Source organism: Lucilia sericata, unplaced genomic scaffold (genome assembly GCF_015586225.1).
Source record: "Lucilia sericata isolate MDLA Ls3-8-SP2 unplaced genomic scaffold, ASM1558622v1 Contig001804F_arrow, whole genome shotgun sequence".
Lineage (NCBI taxonomy): Eukaryota > Metazoa > Arthropoda > Insecta > Diptera > Calliphoridae > Lucilia > Lucilia sericata.
Genome location: NW_023995703.1, coordinates 69,742 through 91,114, shown reverse-complemented (window position 1 = coordinate 91,114; position 21,373 = coordinate 69,742). Strand labels below are relative to the sequence as shown.

At 30.6% G+C, this 21,373-nt stretch overlaps 1 protein-coding gene across 1 annotated transcript; it reads right to left on the bottom strand.

Annotated features, from left to right (window-relative positions):
- Positions 1 to 6: 6 nt before the first annotated feature.
- LOC119612697 (probable anion transporter 6, chloroplastic) lies at positions 7 to 21,157 on the bottom strand (the record flags this gene model as incomplete). Its single annotated transcript, XM_037968545.1, has 3 exons — positions 20,901 to 21,157; positions 224 to 359; positions 7 to 159 (listed from the first exon to the last, which is right to left on the bottom strand). Coding segments are annotated over exons 2-3 (189 nt in total), but the record flags the coding sequence as incomplete, so codon positions are not given.
- Positions 21,158 to 21,373: the final 216 nt, after the last annotated feature.

Here is a 21,373-nt window from a genome sequence, read left to right as displayed (position 1 = left end):
CAAGACAGTTAGCAGTGAGCAGACAAATACTCCAGTCAATAACATGATTTTGCCGCCAAATTTACGAGCCAATTGGCCGGCTGGTACTTGTGTTATGACATAGCCCCAGAAAAAACTACTTAAAAGTAAGGATTTATTCTTCTCGGTCCAGTCAAATTCCTGTAAATAAAAAAACAAATGTTTAAAGAGCACGTTTATTAAAAATAAAATATTTAAAACTTACATCAAAATCTGGATTAGCGGCCTTTTTATCAGTCATTGCCACTATAGCCACCGATAAATTTACTCTCAGCGCATAAGCCACCGATAAGCCGCAGAATAAAAGAAAACATTGTAAATGTCTGATGCCAAATATGACTCTATGAAAACAAAAGAGAAAAGTTAAGTTAGTTCATTATTAAACTGCCTTAAACTAACTTAAACTACATAAATATAAATCGTATATAATCAATAACAACCAGATCTCATGTAAATTACAAAACGTAATACAATAGAGATAACAAGTTCAGTTTAATAGGGGTGTTCGCCATTGCTAGGCTCTCCAATTTGGAGGCTACGATCAAATGAAGACCGATTTTGTTCGTTTCCAATATAAGGAAGGACAGACATGGCTATTTGAATTAAAATTACAAATTTTAAACTTTTTATTACAGTTTCTATTACAAGTGAATACCCCTATTAAAGATGATCTCAATTTTCTTTAGTTTTTTTTTTTATTAAAAATTCATCAAGCATAAAACTATTGCAAACAAGTTTTATAAATTTTCCTTTTATTTAATGTTCTGAAAATAGAATCTTAATTAATGCATTATATTAATTAAAGTTACAAATAGATTTATTTAATTAATTTTTCTAAACAAATGCAAATAAAATATTTTAAATAGAAATTCTTTTCTAGCTATTTACACAAAATTTTTACACGTTTGTTATAAAAAATCAAATTAAATAGGCGTGGTTGGCAACATGTCATCGGAAAAAAGAATAACAGTAATCTAAACTGCACAATGCACAGTGGTCTGAGTGCTCAATGTAGATGGAAAAAAGTCATGAAACTTTGAATTTTTTAAAATATTTCTTCAATATAAGGGTTTATACAAAAAAATGCGCAAAATGTTAAATGGGCGTGGCATTTGGTGATAATACAGTAACTATGTTTATGTTATACTTCTGAAAATATTTTGAAAGGCCATGTCCACTATTTGTTGGTCTGTCCGTTTTGTTAATAAATAGTTCAATGGATAGTTAGGTCACACACTTTTATAGTTTCACAGATTTTTTTTTTATGTGGGAGGTACCACTCTCACTAATCATGGTGGTCCCACGTCTGTTCTAAATGTTTATTCTGACAGTAAAATTATTCGTACAAAATGTGAGGACTTTTGCCATTATAGTTTCCCAAATATACAAAAAGTTAGTCTTTAGTTGATAAGCGAGATCCACGCCCACTATTGATGGTCAGCCCATTTTTGAAAATATTCATACGAATGTTAAAGTAGTCCTTGTAAAAAACCCCATTGCAATGGGGCTAATAAGGAAACAATATATTTCGGAAATTATCTATTAGAATATCTTTTTGAAGATTTAGTTTCTGTTTATGTTTTTTATGTCATTCCGTTTGTAACATATTGAAATATAGCTTTAAGACCCATAAAAGTATAAATATTCTGGGTCCTTATTAAGTAGATTCTAAGAAGATCTAGCCATGTCCGTCCGTCCATCTGTCTGTTGAAAACACGATAGAGTCCAAATGAAAGTGGCTCTTGTCTTAAAGTAGTCCTTGTAAAAACCCCATTGCAATGGGGCTAATATGGAAACAATATATTTCGGAAATGATCTATCAGAATATCTTTTGAAGATTTAGTTTCTGTTTATTTTTTCATGTCATTCGTTTGTAACATATTGAAATATTCCTTTATGGCCCATAAAAGTATATATATTGTGGGTCCTTATTAAGTAGATTCTGAGACGATCTAGCCATGTCCGTCCGTCTGTCTGTTGAAAACACGATAGAGTCCAAGTAAAAGTGGCTCTTGTCTTAAAGTATCCTTGTAAAAACCCCATTGCAATGGGGCTAAAACAATATATTTCGGAAATGATCTATCAGAATATCTTTTTGACCAGATATATTCTGGGTCCTTATTAGATTCTAAGACGATCTAGCCATGTCCGTCCGTCTGTCTGTTGAAAACACGATAGAGTCCAAATGAAAGTGGCTAGCGAGCTCAAATTTTGCACCGATACTTTTAGTTGATGTTTGGTATTGAAAATGGGCTATATCGGTTCACGATTTCGCCTAGCCCCCATATAAGGCCAACTTGAGAAAATGACTTTATCTCTCATAACTGGCTGAAAGAATCATCTATAGCGGTAAAATTTATATCTTATGGGAACCTAAATCTCTCTGCTAAATTTTATAATGATAGGCCCATAATTGACCCTAACCCCCCATATAAAGTCCCCTTCAGAAAATTATTTTAACGCTCATAACTGACTAAAAGAAACATCTATAGCAGTGAAATTCGAAAGGAACATATTTATAGGAACTTAAATATCTTCATAAAATTTAATAAAGATCGGTCCATAACTGGACCCTACCCTCCATATAAGGTGCCCTTCAGAAAATGACTTTAATGCTCATATCTGAAATTAAAAAAACATATATAGCAATAAAATTCGATATAAAAAACTATTATAGGAACTATAATCATTTTCATAAATGAAGGGGACCCTTATATAAGGTCCCCTTTAGAAAATGACTTTAACGCTCATTACTAACTTAAAAATGCGAGTTCAGCGGTGAATTTCTACATAAATATGTTTTGTGTGAGCCAAAAGCTCTCTATCAAAATTTATAAGGATCGGTCCTTAATTGACCCTACCTCTCATATAAGGTCCTCTTCAGAAAATTGTTTTAAACGCTCATTACTATCTTAAAACTGCGAGTACAGTGATGAAATTCGACATAAACTAGTTTTGAGCGAAATACTTCTTCCAAATTACGGTAGTTTTATAGGAACATTTTTCAACTGAATTTTATGAGGATCGGTATATGACTGATCCAACCCCCCCCCCCCCCATTATCGGTTTCCTACAGAAATTTTCTTTAATCCTCCGGACTACATTAAAGATACGGGTACTACAATGAAATTCAATATAATTAATTATTGTATAAGCCGATGAGGATAGGTCCATAATTGACTTTACCCTCCATATAAGCACTCTTACAAAAAAACAGTTTATAGTCCAATTGGACCAAAAAAAAAATAATAATATTTATACCCTACACCACTATAGTGGCAAGGGTATTATGCGTTTGTGCTGATGTTTGTAACGCACTAAAATATTAGTACTATACCCACCTTTAAGTATACCGATCGACTCAGAATCACTTTCTGAGTTGATTTATCAAAGTACAGGTCGCAATTTTCAAGATAATTTGATGAAATTTGGCATACATGGCATCCCAAAGATGAAGCCTATTGAAAATGGTTAAAATCGGTCCATTATTTCACCTAGCCCCCATATAACTGAACCCCCCGAAAAGGGCTTTTGAGCTCATAATTCTGTATAATTAAATGTATCTCGATAAAAGTTCGCACAACTACGTCTTATACAAGCCTTGATGACCTTGCCGAATTTCTAAATGATCGGACTTCATTTGACCATAGCCCCATACAAAGCCCCCCTTCGGAAAATGATTGAATATCCGCAATTCACTTATTAACACTGTTATTGCAATGAAATTTATCACAGACAATTATTATATAAATATAAATCTAACCAGCCCATTTTATCGGGATCGGTTCACATTTGCTCCTATCCCCCCATATAAAGCCTCTTTCAGAAACTTTGTTTTTCGTCAATAAATTGCTTAAATAAATCGGAATCAAGGTAATATTCCAGATAAATGCTTTATTATGAAAAATAGATCACATTTAATATTCATAACTGGTGTAGGGTATCATATGGTCGGTCACGCTCGACTATACTTTCTTACTTGTTTAATTTGGAAGAGCACGGTGCATACCTAAGCTTTTATTAAATGCCCTCTTTCAAATATTACCCTGATGTTCATATTAATATGTATTATTAATTATTTTTAATTTGTTGGCCTGTGTTATTAAACTCAAAATTATACTTTTCATTTACATTTCACAGAAAAATTCATTGTTGTAATTGCATCAGTTTTAACAAGAATCTTATTTACTTCAAGGCTGATCAAGATCTTTTAAAATATTTACATTTTAATTGGAAATGTCTATGAATGGCAAACAACGGCTTGAACTTTAGTCCAAAGACCAATTCATATATATATATAAAAATATATATAATAATTTTTTTAAAATGACCACTGATAATGCTAAATATTTTTTCGCACAAATTAATACATACACATATATACATATGTATAATATATATATACATATGTCGATAATGATTTATTATATTTAAAAACTAAACAAATTCCAAAAATATTGCAAACAATTTGTTTGAATGATATATCTGGAGTATTCAGCACATCAAAAACGAATGTCACAGTAATTATCCAGTCGTTGCTTCTTTAGGGAAAGAAATGATTTGAACTTATTTTTATACCCACCATCAAAAAAGATGGGGGTATATTGATTTTGTCATTCCGTTTGTAACACATCGAAATATTGGTCATAGACCCACAAAAGTATATATATTCTGGGTCCTCATTAAATTCTAAGACGATCTAGCCATGTCTGTCCGTCCGTCTGTCCGTCCGTCCGTCTGTCCGTCCGTCCGTCCGTCCGTCTGTCTGTCTGTTGAAAGCACGATAGAGTCCGAATGGAAAGAGCTAGAGATTTGAAATTTCACATAAATATTTCTTATGGGTAAGGTTTGTTTGGTATTACAAATAGGCAATATCGGTCCACGTTTTCGGATAGCCCCTTACAAGTGGACCCTCGAAAAGCAGCTTTAACAGTCATAACTTGTTTAAAAATACGAATATAGCGATGAAATTCGACATAAGTAAGTTTCTTATGATTCAAAATCACTGTGCAAAATTTTATGACGATCGGTCCACAATTGACCCTACTCCCCATATAAGGTCCCCTTCAGAAAATGACTTTAATGCTTATTACTGGCTTAAAAATACTAGTATGTAGATGAAATTCGACATAAGTAAGTTTCATACGAGTCAAAATCTATCTAAAAAACTTTATGAGGATCGGTCCATGATTGACCCTACCCCCCATATAAGGGTCCCCATCAGAAAATGACAGCAACGCTCATTAATGCTCGACACAAATAAATTTAATACGAACCAAATTCTGTCTACCAAATTTTATGAGGATCGACCCATAATTGACCCTACCCACCTATATAAGGTCCCCTTCAGAAAATTACTTTAACGCTTATAACTGGCCTAAAAATATGAGTATATATATGAAATTCGACATAAGTAAGTTTCATTCCAGTCAAACGAGGTTTGATGGTGGGTATATAAGATTCGGCATAGCCGAATATAACACTCTTACTGTTTTTTTTTTTTTTTTAATTAAAAGAGATACATTTCAGTTATAAGGCATATTTTGAAAGTCCCCGACTCTAATTTTAATTTAAATGAATTCAGAATCAGTTGCTATAACGTTTATGTCTTATCTTTTTGTTTTTTATGTTAAACAATTTATTGGAATTAAGTGCAAGTACTTAACGAAGCTTAAAATTTTTATTTACTTATTTTATTAAATTTCTATCGTTCCTACTGGTCGGTATTTGAACTGAAAATCTTTTTTCACAAAAAAAGCTTATTATATAAAAAGTTTCTTGTTTAACACAATGAGAAGTGATATTGATGACAACTGAAGTGATTGTACTGGATTAACTTTACAAAAGAGATAATATTTCAAATATTTAATAACAAATTCTTTAAATATATTTTTTATAAATATAAACAATGTGTTTATCGCTTAATAAGTAATATTTTTCCAATACTTTACTGTTGATACCCAATATCAAAAAGATGAGGCCATTTTGTAAAAAAAACATCGATATATTGGTCATAGACCTAGAAGTGTCATTGTACGGTTCTACTTAGAACAATATAAGTCCGTTAGTCTGTGTTTTGAATTGATAAATTTCTAATAAAAGACCCTCGTCCGTTTATAAATGCTGAAATAATAATATTAAAGTTATGGTATATTGCCTTACCTGGCGGTTTATGAGTCAAGTCATTGGCAAAAATGTAGATGTGAAAGAAATGGATGTACTCGGAGAGAGCTTTAAACTACCTCAGCCTTTAAATATAGGTGAGGGTTTCGACTCTGAACCCTCAGATGATAATGAAAACACCATTATGTGACATCCCAAAAAGGAAGTAGAGCACATGGTGAAAGAGGTGATTGATAGAGTATCTAAACTACCTAATACTAAAACAAGTAAGAGTGTTATATTCGGCTATGCCGAATCTTATATACCAACCATCAAACCTCGTTTGAATCGAAAGAAACTTACTTATGTCGAATTTCATCTATATACTCGTATATTTAGGCCAGTTATAAGCGTTAAAGTAATTTTCTGAAGGGGACCTTATATAGGGGGGTAGGGTCAATTATGGGTCGATCCTCATAAAATTTGGTAGACAGAATTTGGATCGTATTAAATTTATTTGTGTCGAATTTCATCGCTACACTCGTATTTTTAAACCATTAATGAGCATTGCAGTTATTTTCTAAAGGGGACCTTATGTGGGTGGTAGGGTCAATCATGGACCGATCCTCATAAAATGTTTTAGATAGATTTAAACTCGAATGAAACTTACTTATGTCGAATTTCATCTATATACTAATATTTTTAAGCCAGTAATGAGCGTTAAAGTCATTTTTGAAGGGGACCTTATATGGGGGGTAGGGTCAATTATGGACCGATCCTCACAAAAATTTAACATAGTGATTTTGGATGATAAGAAACTTACTTATGTCGAATTTCATCGCTATATTCGTATTTTTAAACAAGTTATGGCTGTTAAAGGTGCTTTTCGAGGGGCCACTTGTATGGGGGCTATCCGAAAACGTTGACGGATATTGCCCATTTTCAATACAAAACAAACCTTATCTATAAGAAATATTTATGTGAAATTTCAACCCTCTAGCTCTTTCCTTTCGGGCTCTATCGTGCTTTCAACAGACAAACAGACAGACATGGCTAGATCGTCTTAGAATTTATATACGTATATATTATATATATTATATATACATCCTCCTTTCAAACTAACTAACTAACTAAATAAAACATACCTCACTTAATGGAAACTCAAGTCAAAATCCTTGCGAGTAAGAGTGAAAATATTCTGAAATTAACTTCTAATGTTTGAGTGTCCCAAAAGAAACTCTGAAAAACGAGCAGGCAAAGGAAAATAGACGCCATCTTACATCAATGTTGCTAAAAGAAGACAACGGGACGAATTTTGCTATGTTAAACGATAGACAAAGTCCCAATAGGTAGATGCTTTGGTCTACAATTAGAGAGTGAACTATGCAATCGTTTTAAATGGCAAACAACAAATAGAGAGTGTGAGCCCGTCTTCTAATATAAAGTCAAAGTTAAACCATACCTCACTCAAAGTGATCTCAAGTCATAATCTTTGCGAATAAGACTGAAAATGCAATGCTGGATATTCTAAAGACGAGCACATTCTCAAAATCAACTTCTAGTGTTTGAGTGTCTCAAAAGAAGGTCTGAAAAACGAGATTGCAAAGGAAAATATAAGCCATCTTACGCCAAAGTTGCTAAAAGAAGACAACGGGACGATCTCTGCTATGGAAGTAGTATATGATGCCATTAACAGACAAAGTGACAATAGACTAGCGTTTCAAACGGCAAACAACAAATAGAGAGTGTGGGCTGTGAGTTCAGCATGCGCGTAATGTTGATGAGGTTGGTATCTCACCAATGTGCCGGCACATTCATCCAGAATGAAAAGGAAAATAATGGCCATCTTATACAAAACTTGCCAAGAGAAGATACAGGGAAAGATCTCCATTATGCAGTATATGATGCCGGTTAGCCATTAGGCAAAATTTAAATAGACCAGCAGAGTAAGGTAGATGATCTGGTCTGCAATTAGACAGTAGACCACGCAATCGTTTTGAATGGCAAACAACATATAGAGAGTGTGAGCTGTGAGTTCAGCGTGCGCTCACAGCTGTGTTGATAAGGTTGACAACTCATCAATGTGCTGACTTCCTTAAAAACTTCATGGAAATTATCCATGAAGGACTTTTAAGAGATGTTTATATGGTAGCTAGGATCAAAAGCGACCCGATCATTATAAAATTCATCAGGGTCTTCAAGGTTCAAACTTATTTGTGCCACTTTTTTTGGAGATACGAGTATATTAAACATAAGTATGAGCTCAAAATTCCTATTTGGGTGATTCAGTTATATGGGGGCTAAATGAAATAACAGACCGATGTTGACCGTTTTAAATAAAATTAAATACATACAAAATTTTTTTTACTTTTATAGAAAATTAAAATTAATTCTTATAGATTCTCATTTAATCAAAAATGTTATGTTTCTGTGTTCAATATTATAGGCAATTCTAAAAATATAATTTGATGAATGAAAAAGTACCAAAAGTCCCTTTCATTCACTACCTACATTTTAAATTTATGTGTTCCGGTTAACCATTATAGAGAATTCAAAAGGTACCATTTGAAGAATGGAAAAGTACCAAAGAGTACCAACTTACAGAATATTATTCAGTCAAGACCATGTATGTTGAAATTTGTGTTCCTAGGTTGAATATTTTAGAATATTCAAAAAGTACCATTTATGAGATAAAAAGTATTAAAAAGTTCTCTCTTAAAGAATCTTATTCAATGAGGACCATGTATGTTTTACAATCATGTGTTATGAATTTATATTATAGAACATACAGAGTATCATGTGAGGAAAGAAAAAGTACCAAAAGTGGAATAAATTCTACCTTAGTGGAAAGTACTAATAAAAATAGTACAATTTTCCGCTTTTCGCTTAGAAATTTACTTTTTGGAGAATTAAGTTTACAAAATGTTTCGTATTTAAATCTATATATCACAGATAAAACTCAAATTGTGCTTTCAAAAACTACCAAATACTTCAATAAATCGAAAAAGTTTTCTTAATGTGCTAAAAAAAAAGTACCAAAATACAGTTTTCTCTCTTTAACACCCAAAAAGGACTGAATTTTAAAAAAGTACGAAACAGGTGTCTCCTAATTTTGGGAGATATATTGAAAATATTTACTAAAATTTTATTTTGTTTATTAGTTACAAATTTATAAAGGGCCAAAAAAGGTACCAAAATCACCTTTGTTACACATTTTCACCCCTTAAAAGTACGAATTTAAAAAAAGTACCAGACACCCATCTGCTTATTTTAAGAGTAGATACAGGTGCATTTAAAATTTTGCTTGTATCACTAGTATTAGGTAAGATAATTAAGAAAACTTGTTTTACCCGTTTTTTCCCTTTTGTACCCCTAAATGTACAAATTTCCAAAAATTCCTCCTTAGTGGATCTACATAACCAAAAACACTGTCAAAATTTCATATTCTCTGGCATTTTTTCAAAGTAAAACAAAATCCAGTTAGAACTTCTTTCAACTTCTAGATTAAACAGTTCAAAGGGTGACCAGTTGTCAAAGACATCATATTATTGTTTTTAAAGGAAAAATTACACAAAAACATATTTCCATATATAATTTAATTAGCACTATTATTTAAACAATTCTGTTGAATTTAGCTGTTAATTTGCAGGAAACTTAACACGTAATTAACACTCATTGAAAATAGTTTTACAAATAAATTTCAAGTAATTTATTAATTAATTAAAAAAAAAAAACTTGCAGCGTATTTATTGTGAACATAGTAAATAAATAATGTTTTTGTACTATTGTTTGTTTATTTAATTTAATAATTTATTTAGTTTTATTAGAAGAAAAAAAAAAACTGTTGTAAATTAAATTATTTTGTAACACCTACACAAATATTTACCTTCATTATCAAAACGCCTATTTTTAGGCATTTTTTACAACAAATTTTTTTGTGACTTTATAAGATTTATAAATTTTATGTAAATTAAGAAAAAGTGTTAATTTTTTAAATAATTGTTACAATTTTTTTGTATTTATAAATATTTTTTTTTTTAATAATTTTGTAATTTTATTAAGTTAATATCACTTATAAGCACTACTTTGAGGGCCCAACTGACACTGGCAAAGTCTGTTCAATAACTGATCAATTATTTTTACTTTGATAATGTTAAAATACGAAAAAAAAATATTATAAAATAAGCATCTTATATTTGAAGTGTTTTATTATTGTTTAAACAAAAAAAAAAAAACTTAAAATATTTAAAACACATACTATCAACTAAAAAACTACGAAATATTTATAATCACTACAAAATAGAACAAATAAAAGTTATTTGTTGGCAAAAACCAACAACATTATTAATGATAATTTTTGTTAAAGAAATAAAAATGATAAAAAAGTCATTGTCAATGCATTTCCTATAAATTGAAAAGATAACTAAACTAACGCACTTAATTTATATAATTTTTATTAATTCTTTTATGACATAACTTCTTCGTAAAAAGCCAGGAAAAACTGTAACATTTTTGATAAATTGTTAACAGCTGAAAATGGGTCAAAAACGTTACAATGACATATTTTTATTATAAACATTTAAATGCACATTTTGTCTTAACACGACCATTGGTACCTTTTGTCTACGGTTTAAGTACTTTTTTTATAGCTAAGATTTTTATTTACTTTTCTTATCTTTAAACAAAAATAAAAACAAAAAATAATAAAAAAAAAATATTAAAAATTTAATATAGTAAATATGTTTGTAGTAATATGTGTGTCCATAACATTTAATCATCATTGGGCCTGTCAATCAGCGTGAGTCTGTGGAAAAATTTCTATTTTATAATTTTTAAATCAAATCCTCTAGAATCTAGATTATTTCAACTAAAGATCTAGAGTCTAGAGTGTACTATCTCTACAATTTATTCTATAAATTTTCATTTCATTAACTTTATAAAATTACCCAATTTAAATTGTTAATTAAGTTTGTAAATGTTACAGATTGGTCACCTTTTTTATTTAGAAATTTGTATAAATAACGGATTTTTTTGTGGAATATAAATGCTTAAGCTTAAAAAAAACTTTCAGTCAAAGCTTTTTAAAAGTTTAATTTGCCTATTTAGCGGAGACACTTTTAAAAAAGTTTTGTTTATTGGAAAGCAACTTCTTGTTAAAGTCAAAAGCTTTTTTTACACTAGTCAACAGACATTTTTCAAATCAATTTTCAAAGACACCTCCTAAATAGATAGATAGATAGATAGATAGATAGATAGATAGATAGATAGATAGATAGATAGATAGATAGATAGATAGATAGATAGATAGATAGATGATAGATAGATAGATAGATAGATAGATAGATAGATATAGATAGATAGATAGATAGATATAGATAGATATAGATAGATATAGATAGATAGATAGATAGATAGATAGATCGATAGATCGATAGATAGATAGATCGCTCGATCGATCGCTCGATAGTAGCTCGATCGTCGTAGCTAGCTCGCTCGCTCGCTCGATGCTCGATAGCTCGCTCGCTCGCTCTCTCGCTCGCTCGCTCGCTCGCTCGCTCGCTAGCTCGCTCGCTCGCTCGCTCGCTCGCTCGCTCGCTCGCTCGCTCGCTCGCTCGCTCGCTCGCTCGCTCGCTCGCTCGCTCGCTCGCTCGCTCGCTCGCTCGCTCGCTCGCTCGCTCGCTCGCTCGCTCGCTCGCTCGCTCGCTCGCTCGCTCGCTCGCTCGCTCGCTCGCTCGCTGCTCGCTCGCTCGCTCGCTCGCTCGCTCGCTCGCTCGCTCGCTCGCTCGCTCGCTCGCTCGCTCGCTCGCTCGCTCGCTCGCTCCTCGCTCGCTCGCTCGCTCGCTCGCTCCTCGCTCGCTCGCTCGCTCGCTCGCTCGCTCGCTCGCTCGCTCGCTCGCTCCTCGCTCGCTCGCTCGCTCGCTCGCTCGCTCGCTCGCTCGCTCGCTCGCTCGCTCGCTCGCTCGCTCGCTCGCTCGCTCGCTCGCTCGCTCGCTCGCTCGCTCGCTCGCTCGCTCGCTCGCTCGCTCGCTCGCTCGCTAGCTCGCTCGACTACCCACAATGACCCATTTTTGTCCAGCTTTACTCTACAATAGATGCAAATATCTTGGGACTCAGGAAAGCTGATTGATAGATTCTCTTACGTCCAGAGAACTGAGTTTCAACATGCACAGTGAGTCGTTGAAGAAGAAACTGACGATCTGTGGAAGGAAAACGTGTATGAATTGAACCGGTTTCGATTGCTACTTTTATTCCACATATTCTTTTTACAAACATCATCACAAACCTATAATTAAGTACCTTTCTTTATATGTATATCAAAACAAATTGGCAAATTTAATCTTAATCAATTTGTATTTATAATAATTTATTCAAATTATAATATTTAACCAGAAATAAATATACTTAATTTTTTTTCAGTCTGGAGTTAAGAAAAAATTCCGTTCGTAAGATATAAACCAGCAATTTCTGAACTGGATCTTGTTGAAAAGATGTATAACCAAATTTATTAAAAAGAACGCAATTTACTGAAATTTTAATTATTAAAGCTATAATATTAAACATTTGTATAAAAATTTAATTTCAATCAAAATTATTTAAATACGAAAGAAATTTAAAATAAATTTCATATTCCTCTACTCTTTATGAATTCCCGGAAAGGATCATTCCCACCATTTGAAATTTATGTTATGCTTTGTATCAATGTGTAATAATTTTTATATAAATCGTATGCACAATTATTCAAATTTAAATATTTAAACAGAAATCATAAAGATATGTGCAAATTCATATGCATAAACGAATACGCATAAATATATATGAATTGTTGTTTTACTTTGGTGATTCCCAGTAAAATATGCAAAAAACCTGAATTTTTGCAAAATATTTTGTTATTATTATATATTTAAGTAATGGCTTTAAATTAAATGGTTTTTTGTTTAAATATTTAAATTATTATAATTCACTTTTAATAAGTAAATATTTGTTATTTTCCTTTAACGAAAATCACTTGCAATTTCATTGGCCTTAAAATATTGCTTTTACATATTTTTGAATTCATTTTCATTTGTTTTCTCTCAGAAGATTAATTCGAAGAACTTAAATATTGCATATAAATTACTAATTAATAAATAATTTTAAAACTTTTGTTTTTATACAAAATTTAAAAATTTAACAAAAAACCGTTTATAATTTTCTTATGTTGATTAACATAAACAATTTACTGTTTTTGGTTAACAAAATCAATTTCCGCCCAGGAAGTTTATATGCAAGCAAAACTGAATTTCTATGTGTAGCCCCTACTAGCAATTGTTAAGTAGTTTCAGTTTGTCAGTTCATTTGTAACTAACTAACTAACTAACTAACTAACTAACTAACTAACTAACTAACTAACTAACTAACTAACTAACTAACTAACTAACTAACTAACTAACTAACTAACTAACTAACTAACTAACTACTAACTAACTAACTAACTAACTAACTAACTAACTAACTAACTACTAACTAACTAACTAACTAACTAACTAACTAACTAACTAACTAACTAACTAACTAACTAACTAACTAACTAACTAACTAACTAACTAACTAACTAACTAACTAACTAACTAACTACTAACTAACTAACTAACTAACTAACTAACTAACTAACTAACTAACTAACTAACTAACTAACTAACTAACTAACTAACTACTAACTAACTAACTAACTAACTAACTAACTAACTAACTAACTAACTAACTAACTAACTAACTAACTAACTAACTAACTAACTAACTAACTAACTAACTAACTAACTAACTAACTAACTAACTAACTACTAACTAACTAACTACTAACTAACTAACTAACTAACTAACTAACTACTAACTAACTAACTAACTAACTAACTAACTAACTAACTAACTAACTAACTAACTACTAACTAACTAACTAACTAACTAACTAACTAACTAACTAACTAACTACTAACTAACTAACTACTAACTAACTAACTAACTAACTAACTAACTAACTACTAACTAACTAACTACTAACTAACTAACTAACTAACTAACTACTACTAACTAACTAACTAACTAACTAACTAACTAACTAACTAACTACTAACTAACTAACTAACTAACTAACTAACTAACTACTAACTAACTAACTAACTAACTAACTAACTAACTAACTAACTAACTAACTAACTAACTAACTAACTAACTAACTAACTAACTAACTAACTAACTAACTAACTAACTAACTACTAACTAACTAACTACTAACTAACTAACTAACTAACTAACTAACTAACTAACTAACTAACTAACTAACTAACTAACTAACTAACTAACTAACTAACTAACTAACTAACTAACTAACTAACTAACTAACTAACTAACTAACTAACTAACTAACTAACTAACTAACTAACTAACTAACTAACTAACTAACTAACTAACTAACTAACTAACTAACTACTAACTAACTAACTAACTACTAACTAACTAACTAACTAACTAACTAACTAACTAACTAACTAACTAACTAACTAACTAACTACTAACTAACTAACTAACTAACTAACTAACTAACTAACTAACTAACTAACTAACTACTAACTAACTAACTAACTAACTAACTAACTAACTAACTAACTAACTAACTAACTAACTAACTAACTAACTAACTAACTAACTAACTAACTAACTAACTAACTAACTAACTAACTAACTAACTAACTAACTAACTAACTAACTAACTAACTACTAACTACTAACTAACTAACTACTACTAACTAATACTAACTAACTAACTAACTAACTAACTAACTAACTACTAACTAACTAACTAACTAACTAACTACTAACTAACTACTAACTAACGAACTAACTAACTAACTAACTAACTAACTAACTAACTAACTACTAACTAACTAACTAAAAATACTAACTAACTACTACTACTACTAACTAACTAACTGACTACGAACTAACTAACTACTAACTAACTACTACCTAACTAACTAACTAACTAACTAACTAACCAACCAACTAACCTATTACTATTTGGGTCGGTCGATACAGAAGATCTTTCCACCTACTCTTTAGAACGGGGTGTCAAAAATTGAACCGATTCTCTTTGGTCCACTCACGACTTTCTAAAGCTCTTTTCTGCTCACTTTCGAGTCATTTCTTCGTCATATTTCAAAAGTTTTATTTTTTGATATTAGTGTAGGTAATTTTCAAGCCCTTTTTTAAAGCCCGCAACTGATATACATATGGGCAATTTCAAAGTCAAGTGACCCAACTCTAAAAATCAATCGCACAAGAAGTGCCGGACTTAGATTGGGTCAAAGTTACACCTTTTAGTCATACATCATTTTATTCAAATGAGTATAACTTTTTACCTCTTGGTGGAAAAAGATATTTGCACAAAATTGCCCATATGTTTTTGATAGTAGAAAGAATAAATGAAAGTTCGGGATTAACACAAGCAACAAATGTTGGTTGATTTTTTACCGTATATAGGGTATCATAGAGTCTGCTATATGAAAATATAATTTATGAAGTGTGTTATTAAAATTATGCTAAAAATACCTGTTGTGTAAGGCGTGTGTTCTACTTTGTAGACTTGTTATATTTTTGTCTCTTTGTTTATATTTGATATACTTATTTAATATTAAATGCATAAATAAGCTGTTTTCTAAATTTGAAATTAGTCCATATATTTTTATTTGAAACAGTTAATCATTAATTTAAACTTTTATAAACGAGGATATGACTGAAATTAAATAAACATATTTTTGTTGATTCACAATAAGTATTAAGAATTTTAATGTGGAACCTCGTACATGTCACCAGCAACTCCTGTTTTGGCGCCATATACAAGTAATCTATTTTATGAAAATGTGTATTATAAATTAAGTAATTTTTCTATGATCCATAAATTAATACAATATTATTTTATTTAAAATTTAGAACAAAATATTGTGTAATTTTCTTTATAAACAGGAAATTATATTAAACAAGTTAAAATAAATGTGTAAGATTTAGTAATTATTGCAGCATACTTTTTTTCTTCTTTGTTTGTTTAGTAAAACAAAAGACTTAAGAAAAGAACTTGTTCCATGTATGCATGTATGTGTTTTTGTTGTGTAGAAAATTGAGTATTTCTAATGCAGAAAATAAACCATAGATTAGTTTTCTTTGTCTTAGATACAATTTCTAAGGTAATTGAGCCAACTCCGTCTATCCGTCCGTCTGTCCATCCATCCGTCCATCCATCCATCCGTCCGAATGTTTATTTTTATTCTATTTTTAAAATGATTTTAATAAAATTTGATATAAATTTAATATTTGGAATAACATATCGAGGGACTATATTCAATAGTCTCTATCTAAAATAATACAAGTTTTCAGGAGAGCAAAAAAACTGTTTATTTCGCTAGTTCGTGAAGATTTTTAATTTTTTCTTTTACAATATATTTTTACGAACATATTCTAAACCATTATATAAAAAGAATTTTAATTTTTGCATTATTTACAAAATTATTCACAAATTTATATCAGATAGAGCTTATTTTTCTACGAAAATGTTCATTCAACCAACAGATAGAGAGTTTTTCATGGAAACATAAAATTTTATTTGAATTAAAATCAATAAATATTATATTTTATACAATTTAATGGAGGAAAAGGAACCAAATTGTTGAAAAAGCAACAGATTATAATGTTTTGGTCCAAAATCAATGTTATATGGTTAAACACGACAATAAAATTGATTTAATTAGTATCATAATGAGCGATATCTTAAAAACTATTAGACCGATTTTAAATATTTTGACGGATTTGTGTTCAGCATGTCCAAATTATAAAGAAGACTTGTTTTGCAACAGAAAATTATCCAAAGGGATCGAGTTTGAAGCAATTTTTGGATAAGATAGAGAGTTTTGCATTCAGAATTTTTCTTTTTTTAAGATAGAGAAATTTAAAAAATGCTATAAAATTGCCAAAAAATATTTTTTTTTTCTTTGAAATTTATATCACTGATGCGCGATAGTTTGCTGAATATTTTGCCATTAAAATCTCATTTTCATAAAAATGACAGATAGCGACTATTGAATATAGTCCCTCGATATATTAAAATTTTAATAAAATGCTGCAACTAAAAGTTATCATATCAACACAATAGTTTTCATAACATGTTTCTATAAACCAAAGGAGGTGTGACGGCCTGCCAGTCCCCATTGGATATGGTTTACATTCTACTTGTAATAATAATCATATACACTTGTCATCTAAACCACACGTTTTTTCCAATTGATTTCATTAACATTAAATGATATAATAAATATACGTTCAAAGTATTACATCTTTTAGAGAAAAGCAATTACATTTGAAATACATAGTACTGGCAAGAAGTTGCAAAGCAACAATTCTAAATAAATTTTTTTTTAAAATTCTAAAATGCTAATTTTTGTTTAACGTACCGGTATATAAAGAATATATTAATTTTTTTTTCAAGTATAATTTTTGTTTCTACAACAAATTAAAAAGAAAAATTATAATAAAATAACTTGTCAGGCAAAAATTTAATATAAATAGAATTGTATAAAATTTTATTTGATTTTTCGGTCAATATCAACGACCATGGCCCACAATTAAGAAATATACTTTTTTGGTAATTTTGAGGGGGTTTTTACTTAAGAATCTGTGTAAATGCAAAATGATATTAAAAGGGGGAAAAACGTTTGAAATTGTTGGAAAAATTAAAACTTTATTAAAATATGTATGGAAATTACAATTATTGCTAAATACCCAGCAAACTAATGACTTTTAAATAAATACCCAGCAAACTAATGACTTTTGCTTACTCAAGAACTAACTTTTCAATAACTAGTACATATCGCCTGCATGTCTATTAACCTGCCTATACATCTGAATACTTGTCTTTCTGTTTGTCTGTCTGTTTGTTTGTCTGTCTGTCTGTCTGTCTGTCTGTCTGTCTGTCTGTCTGTCTGTCTGTCTAACTGTCTGTCTGTCTATCTGTCAGTGTGTGCGTCTGTCTATCTGTCAGTGTGTCTGTCTAACTGTCTGTCTGTTTTTCCGTCTGTCTGTCTATATCCGAATGTCTGTTTAAAACACGATAGGGTCTATAGGGAAGGAGCTTGATGAGTGAAATTTTCTAAAATATTTTCTATTGATGCATTACTTACAACCTGTATGTCTATCCATCTGTCTGTTTGTAAGTCCGTCTGTTTGTCTATCCATCTGTTTGTAAGTCCATCTGTCTGTTACCATAAGGTCTAAACAAAAGAAGCTAGATGTCTGAAATTTTCTACAATATTCTCTATTGATGCAGTTTTTTCGTTCCGGTTCGCAATTAACTCCAACCTCCATATATGGTATTTTTTGGAATAAAAGGAAGTAATATTACTTACTCATAACTGTCTTGAAAATTAAAATAAAGTAATCTTACTCCATAAAAACCATCATACATCATATCTCTCTATTGCTAATACATAGTTATATCGTTTAAAAATCAAGGTATTAAGAGAAATTCAGCTCTTTCAAATTTTGAAGAGTTCAGTTCATAATTGACCAAAGTTTCCATAAAAGTCACACAACCAAAACTCAACCTGACTCAACCTGATGGTTATAAAACTCAACTGGGAGACCCCTATACCTAGACCCAAATAAGTTTTAGGAAATCTCTTGTCATACTTACTACTACAAATTTAAGGGCATATGAAAAATCCCCTAAAAATCTTTTTTAATTTTAAAGCCTAAATAAAAAATGAAGACGAATCTGTGTTGTTATATATTATTTCAGACAAAACGTGTTTGCAAAGTAAAACAAAACGTATTCATTTGTTTTAATACAAAAGATTTTAATTGTTCATTACATTACTCAATAATAACTAAACAATTAAAATCTTTTGTTTAAAAAAAATGTAATTTTACTAGTTAAAACTTTATCTTTTATATTGATTAAAATACATGCTTGAACTTGTTAAGTCTGTTCCTAAATAATGCAGTTTACAAAATATGTTTAAGATACAATGATACGACACTGATTAAGCAATCTTATCTATTAATATTCTAAGTTATTCTAAGTTACGGACAGGCATACATACATACAGTCTATAGTTGAGACTATAGTCTACTCTATAGTTGAGATTATAGTCAACTCTATAGCCGAGAATATAGTATAGTCCCTAGTCGAGACTATAGTCTGGTCTATAGTCGAGACTAAAGTCAGTTAACTCTATAGTCGAGACTAAAGTCAGTCAACTCTACAGTTGAGACTATAGTATAGTCCCTAGTCGAGACTATAGTCTAGTCCCTAGTCGAGACTATAGTCTAGTCCCTAGACGAGACTACTTTAGTCTATAGTCAAGACTATAGTCTACTCAATAGTTGAGACTGTGATCAGTCAACTCTATAGTCGAGACTATACTTAACTCTATAGTCGAGGCTATAGTCTACCCTATAATCGAGACTATAGTCTACTCTATAGTCTACTCCATAGTCGAGACTATAATCTACTCTATAGTTGAGACTATAGTCTACTCAATAGTTGAGACAATAGTCAGTCAACTCTATAGTCGAGACTAGTCCCTAGTCGAGACTATAATAGTCTGGTCTATAGTCGAAACTATATTTTAGTCAAGACTATATGTCTACTCTGTACTCAAGACTATAGTCTACTCTATAGTCGAGACTAAATTCTACTCTATAATTGAGACTATATTCAACTCTATAGTTGAGACTATATATAGTCTAGTCTATAGTCCAGACTATAGTCTACTCTATATACGAAACTGTAATCTACTCTATAGTCGAACTATAGTCTACTTTATAGACGAGACTATAGTCTACTCTATAGTCAAGACTATAAGTCTAGTGAATAGTTGAGACTATAGTCTACTCTATAGACGAAACTACAGCCTACGCTATAGCCGAGACTAAAGTCTACTCTATAGTTAAGACTATAGTCAACTCTATAATCGAGACTATAATCCACTCTATAGTCAAGACTATAAGTCTACTCTATAGTCAAGAATATGGTCTACTATATAGTCGGGACTGTAATTCTACTCTATTGTTGAGACTATATTCAACTCTATAGTTGAAACTATAGTCTAGTCTATAGTCGAGACTATAGTCTACTCTATAGACGAGACTATAGTCTACTCTATAGACGAGACTATAGTCTACTCTATAGACGAGACTATAGTCTACTCTATAGACGAGACTATAGTCTACTCTATAGACGAGACTATAGTCTACTCTATAGACGAGACAATAGTCTACTCTATAGACGAGACTATATATATACTCTGAGAGAGACTATAGTCTACTCTGAGAGAGATTATAGTCTACTCGAGACTAAGAGCTACTGTATAGTTTATATTATAGTCTCATCTAAAGTGAAACGTATAACAGAGAAAGGTCTGAACTATAAGGCAGGTGAATCAAAAATTCTCTAGCACTTTTTTCTAAAGTGATTTCAAAAGTTATTATTAGAACATTTGGCCAAGCGTTGTCAATTAGCTTTACATTCGATCTCAAGGATATATATGTTATGAATGACACATTTTATTTAATCCTAGGTATCCTATATTTCCGAACCTTTAACCAAGCTTTCAATAGACTAACGAACATATATAGGTTTCGTAAAGAAAATAATTCATCTACATTTTTTTGTAACAGATCCATTCATATTCTTTTGTTTTATCTTAAACATAAAAATTCACAAAATTCATAATCCACTTAGCACAGACACCCACCTTTTTTACTAGATTCTTCAGGGGCGCTGGTCGTATTAACGGCCATTGAACCATTATTGTTTAATACTTTGGGTAGCTTCATTTTAAATAGATATTATTATTATTATTTCTTTTTGTATTTTAAGTTATATTTTTATGGGAAATTTAATTAGTGTTATTGTTGTTATCTGTTTTTTTGTTTTGTTTTTTGTTATAAAATAATTACACATAAATTATTTATAGTAGTAACTTTTTTAGATTTAATGAAAAAACAATTATTTTTTTTTTAAATTTATTTTTTTTCAAAACAACAACAAAAAATTACACCAAATTAGAAATTAAAAATAAAAGTTGTTTACAATTTTCGTGTTTAAATTTTAATTGTCATTAAAGTTAAACGTAACATTTGACATAAATGCATGTTATTATTATTATTGTTAATACTTTTTTTGGTGTATTTGTTCTAAAACATTTTTTTAAAAATAATTTTCTAA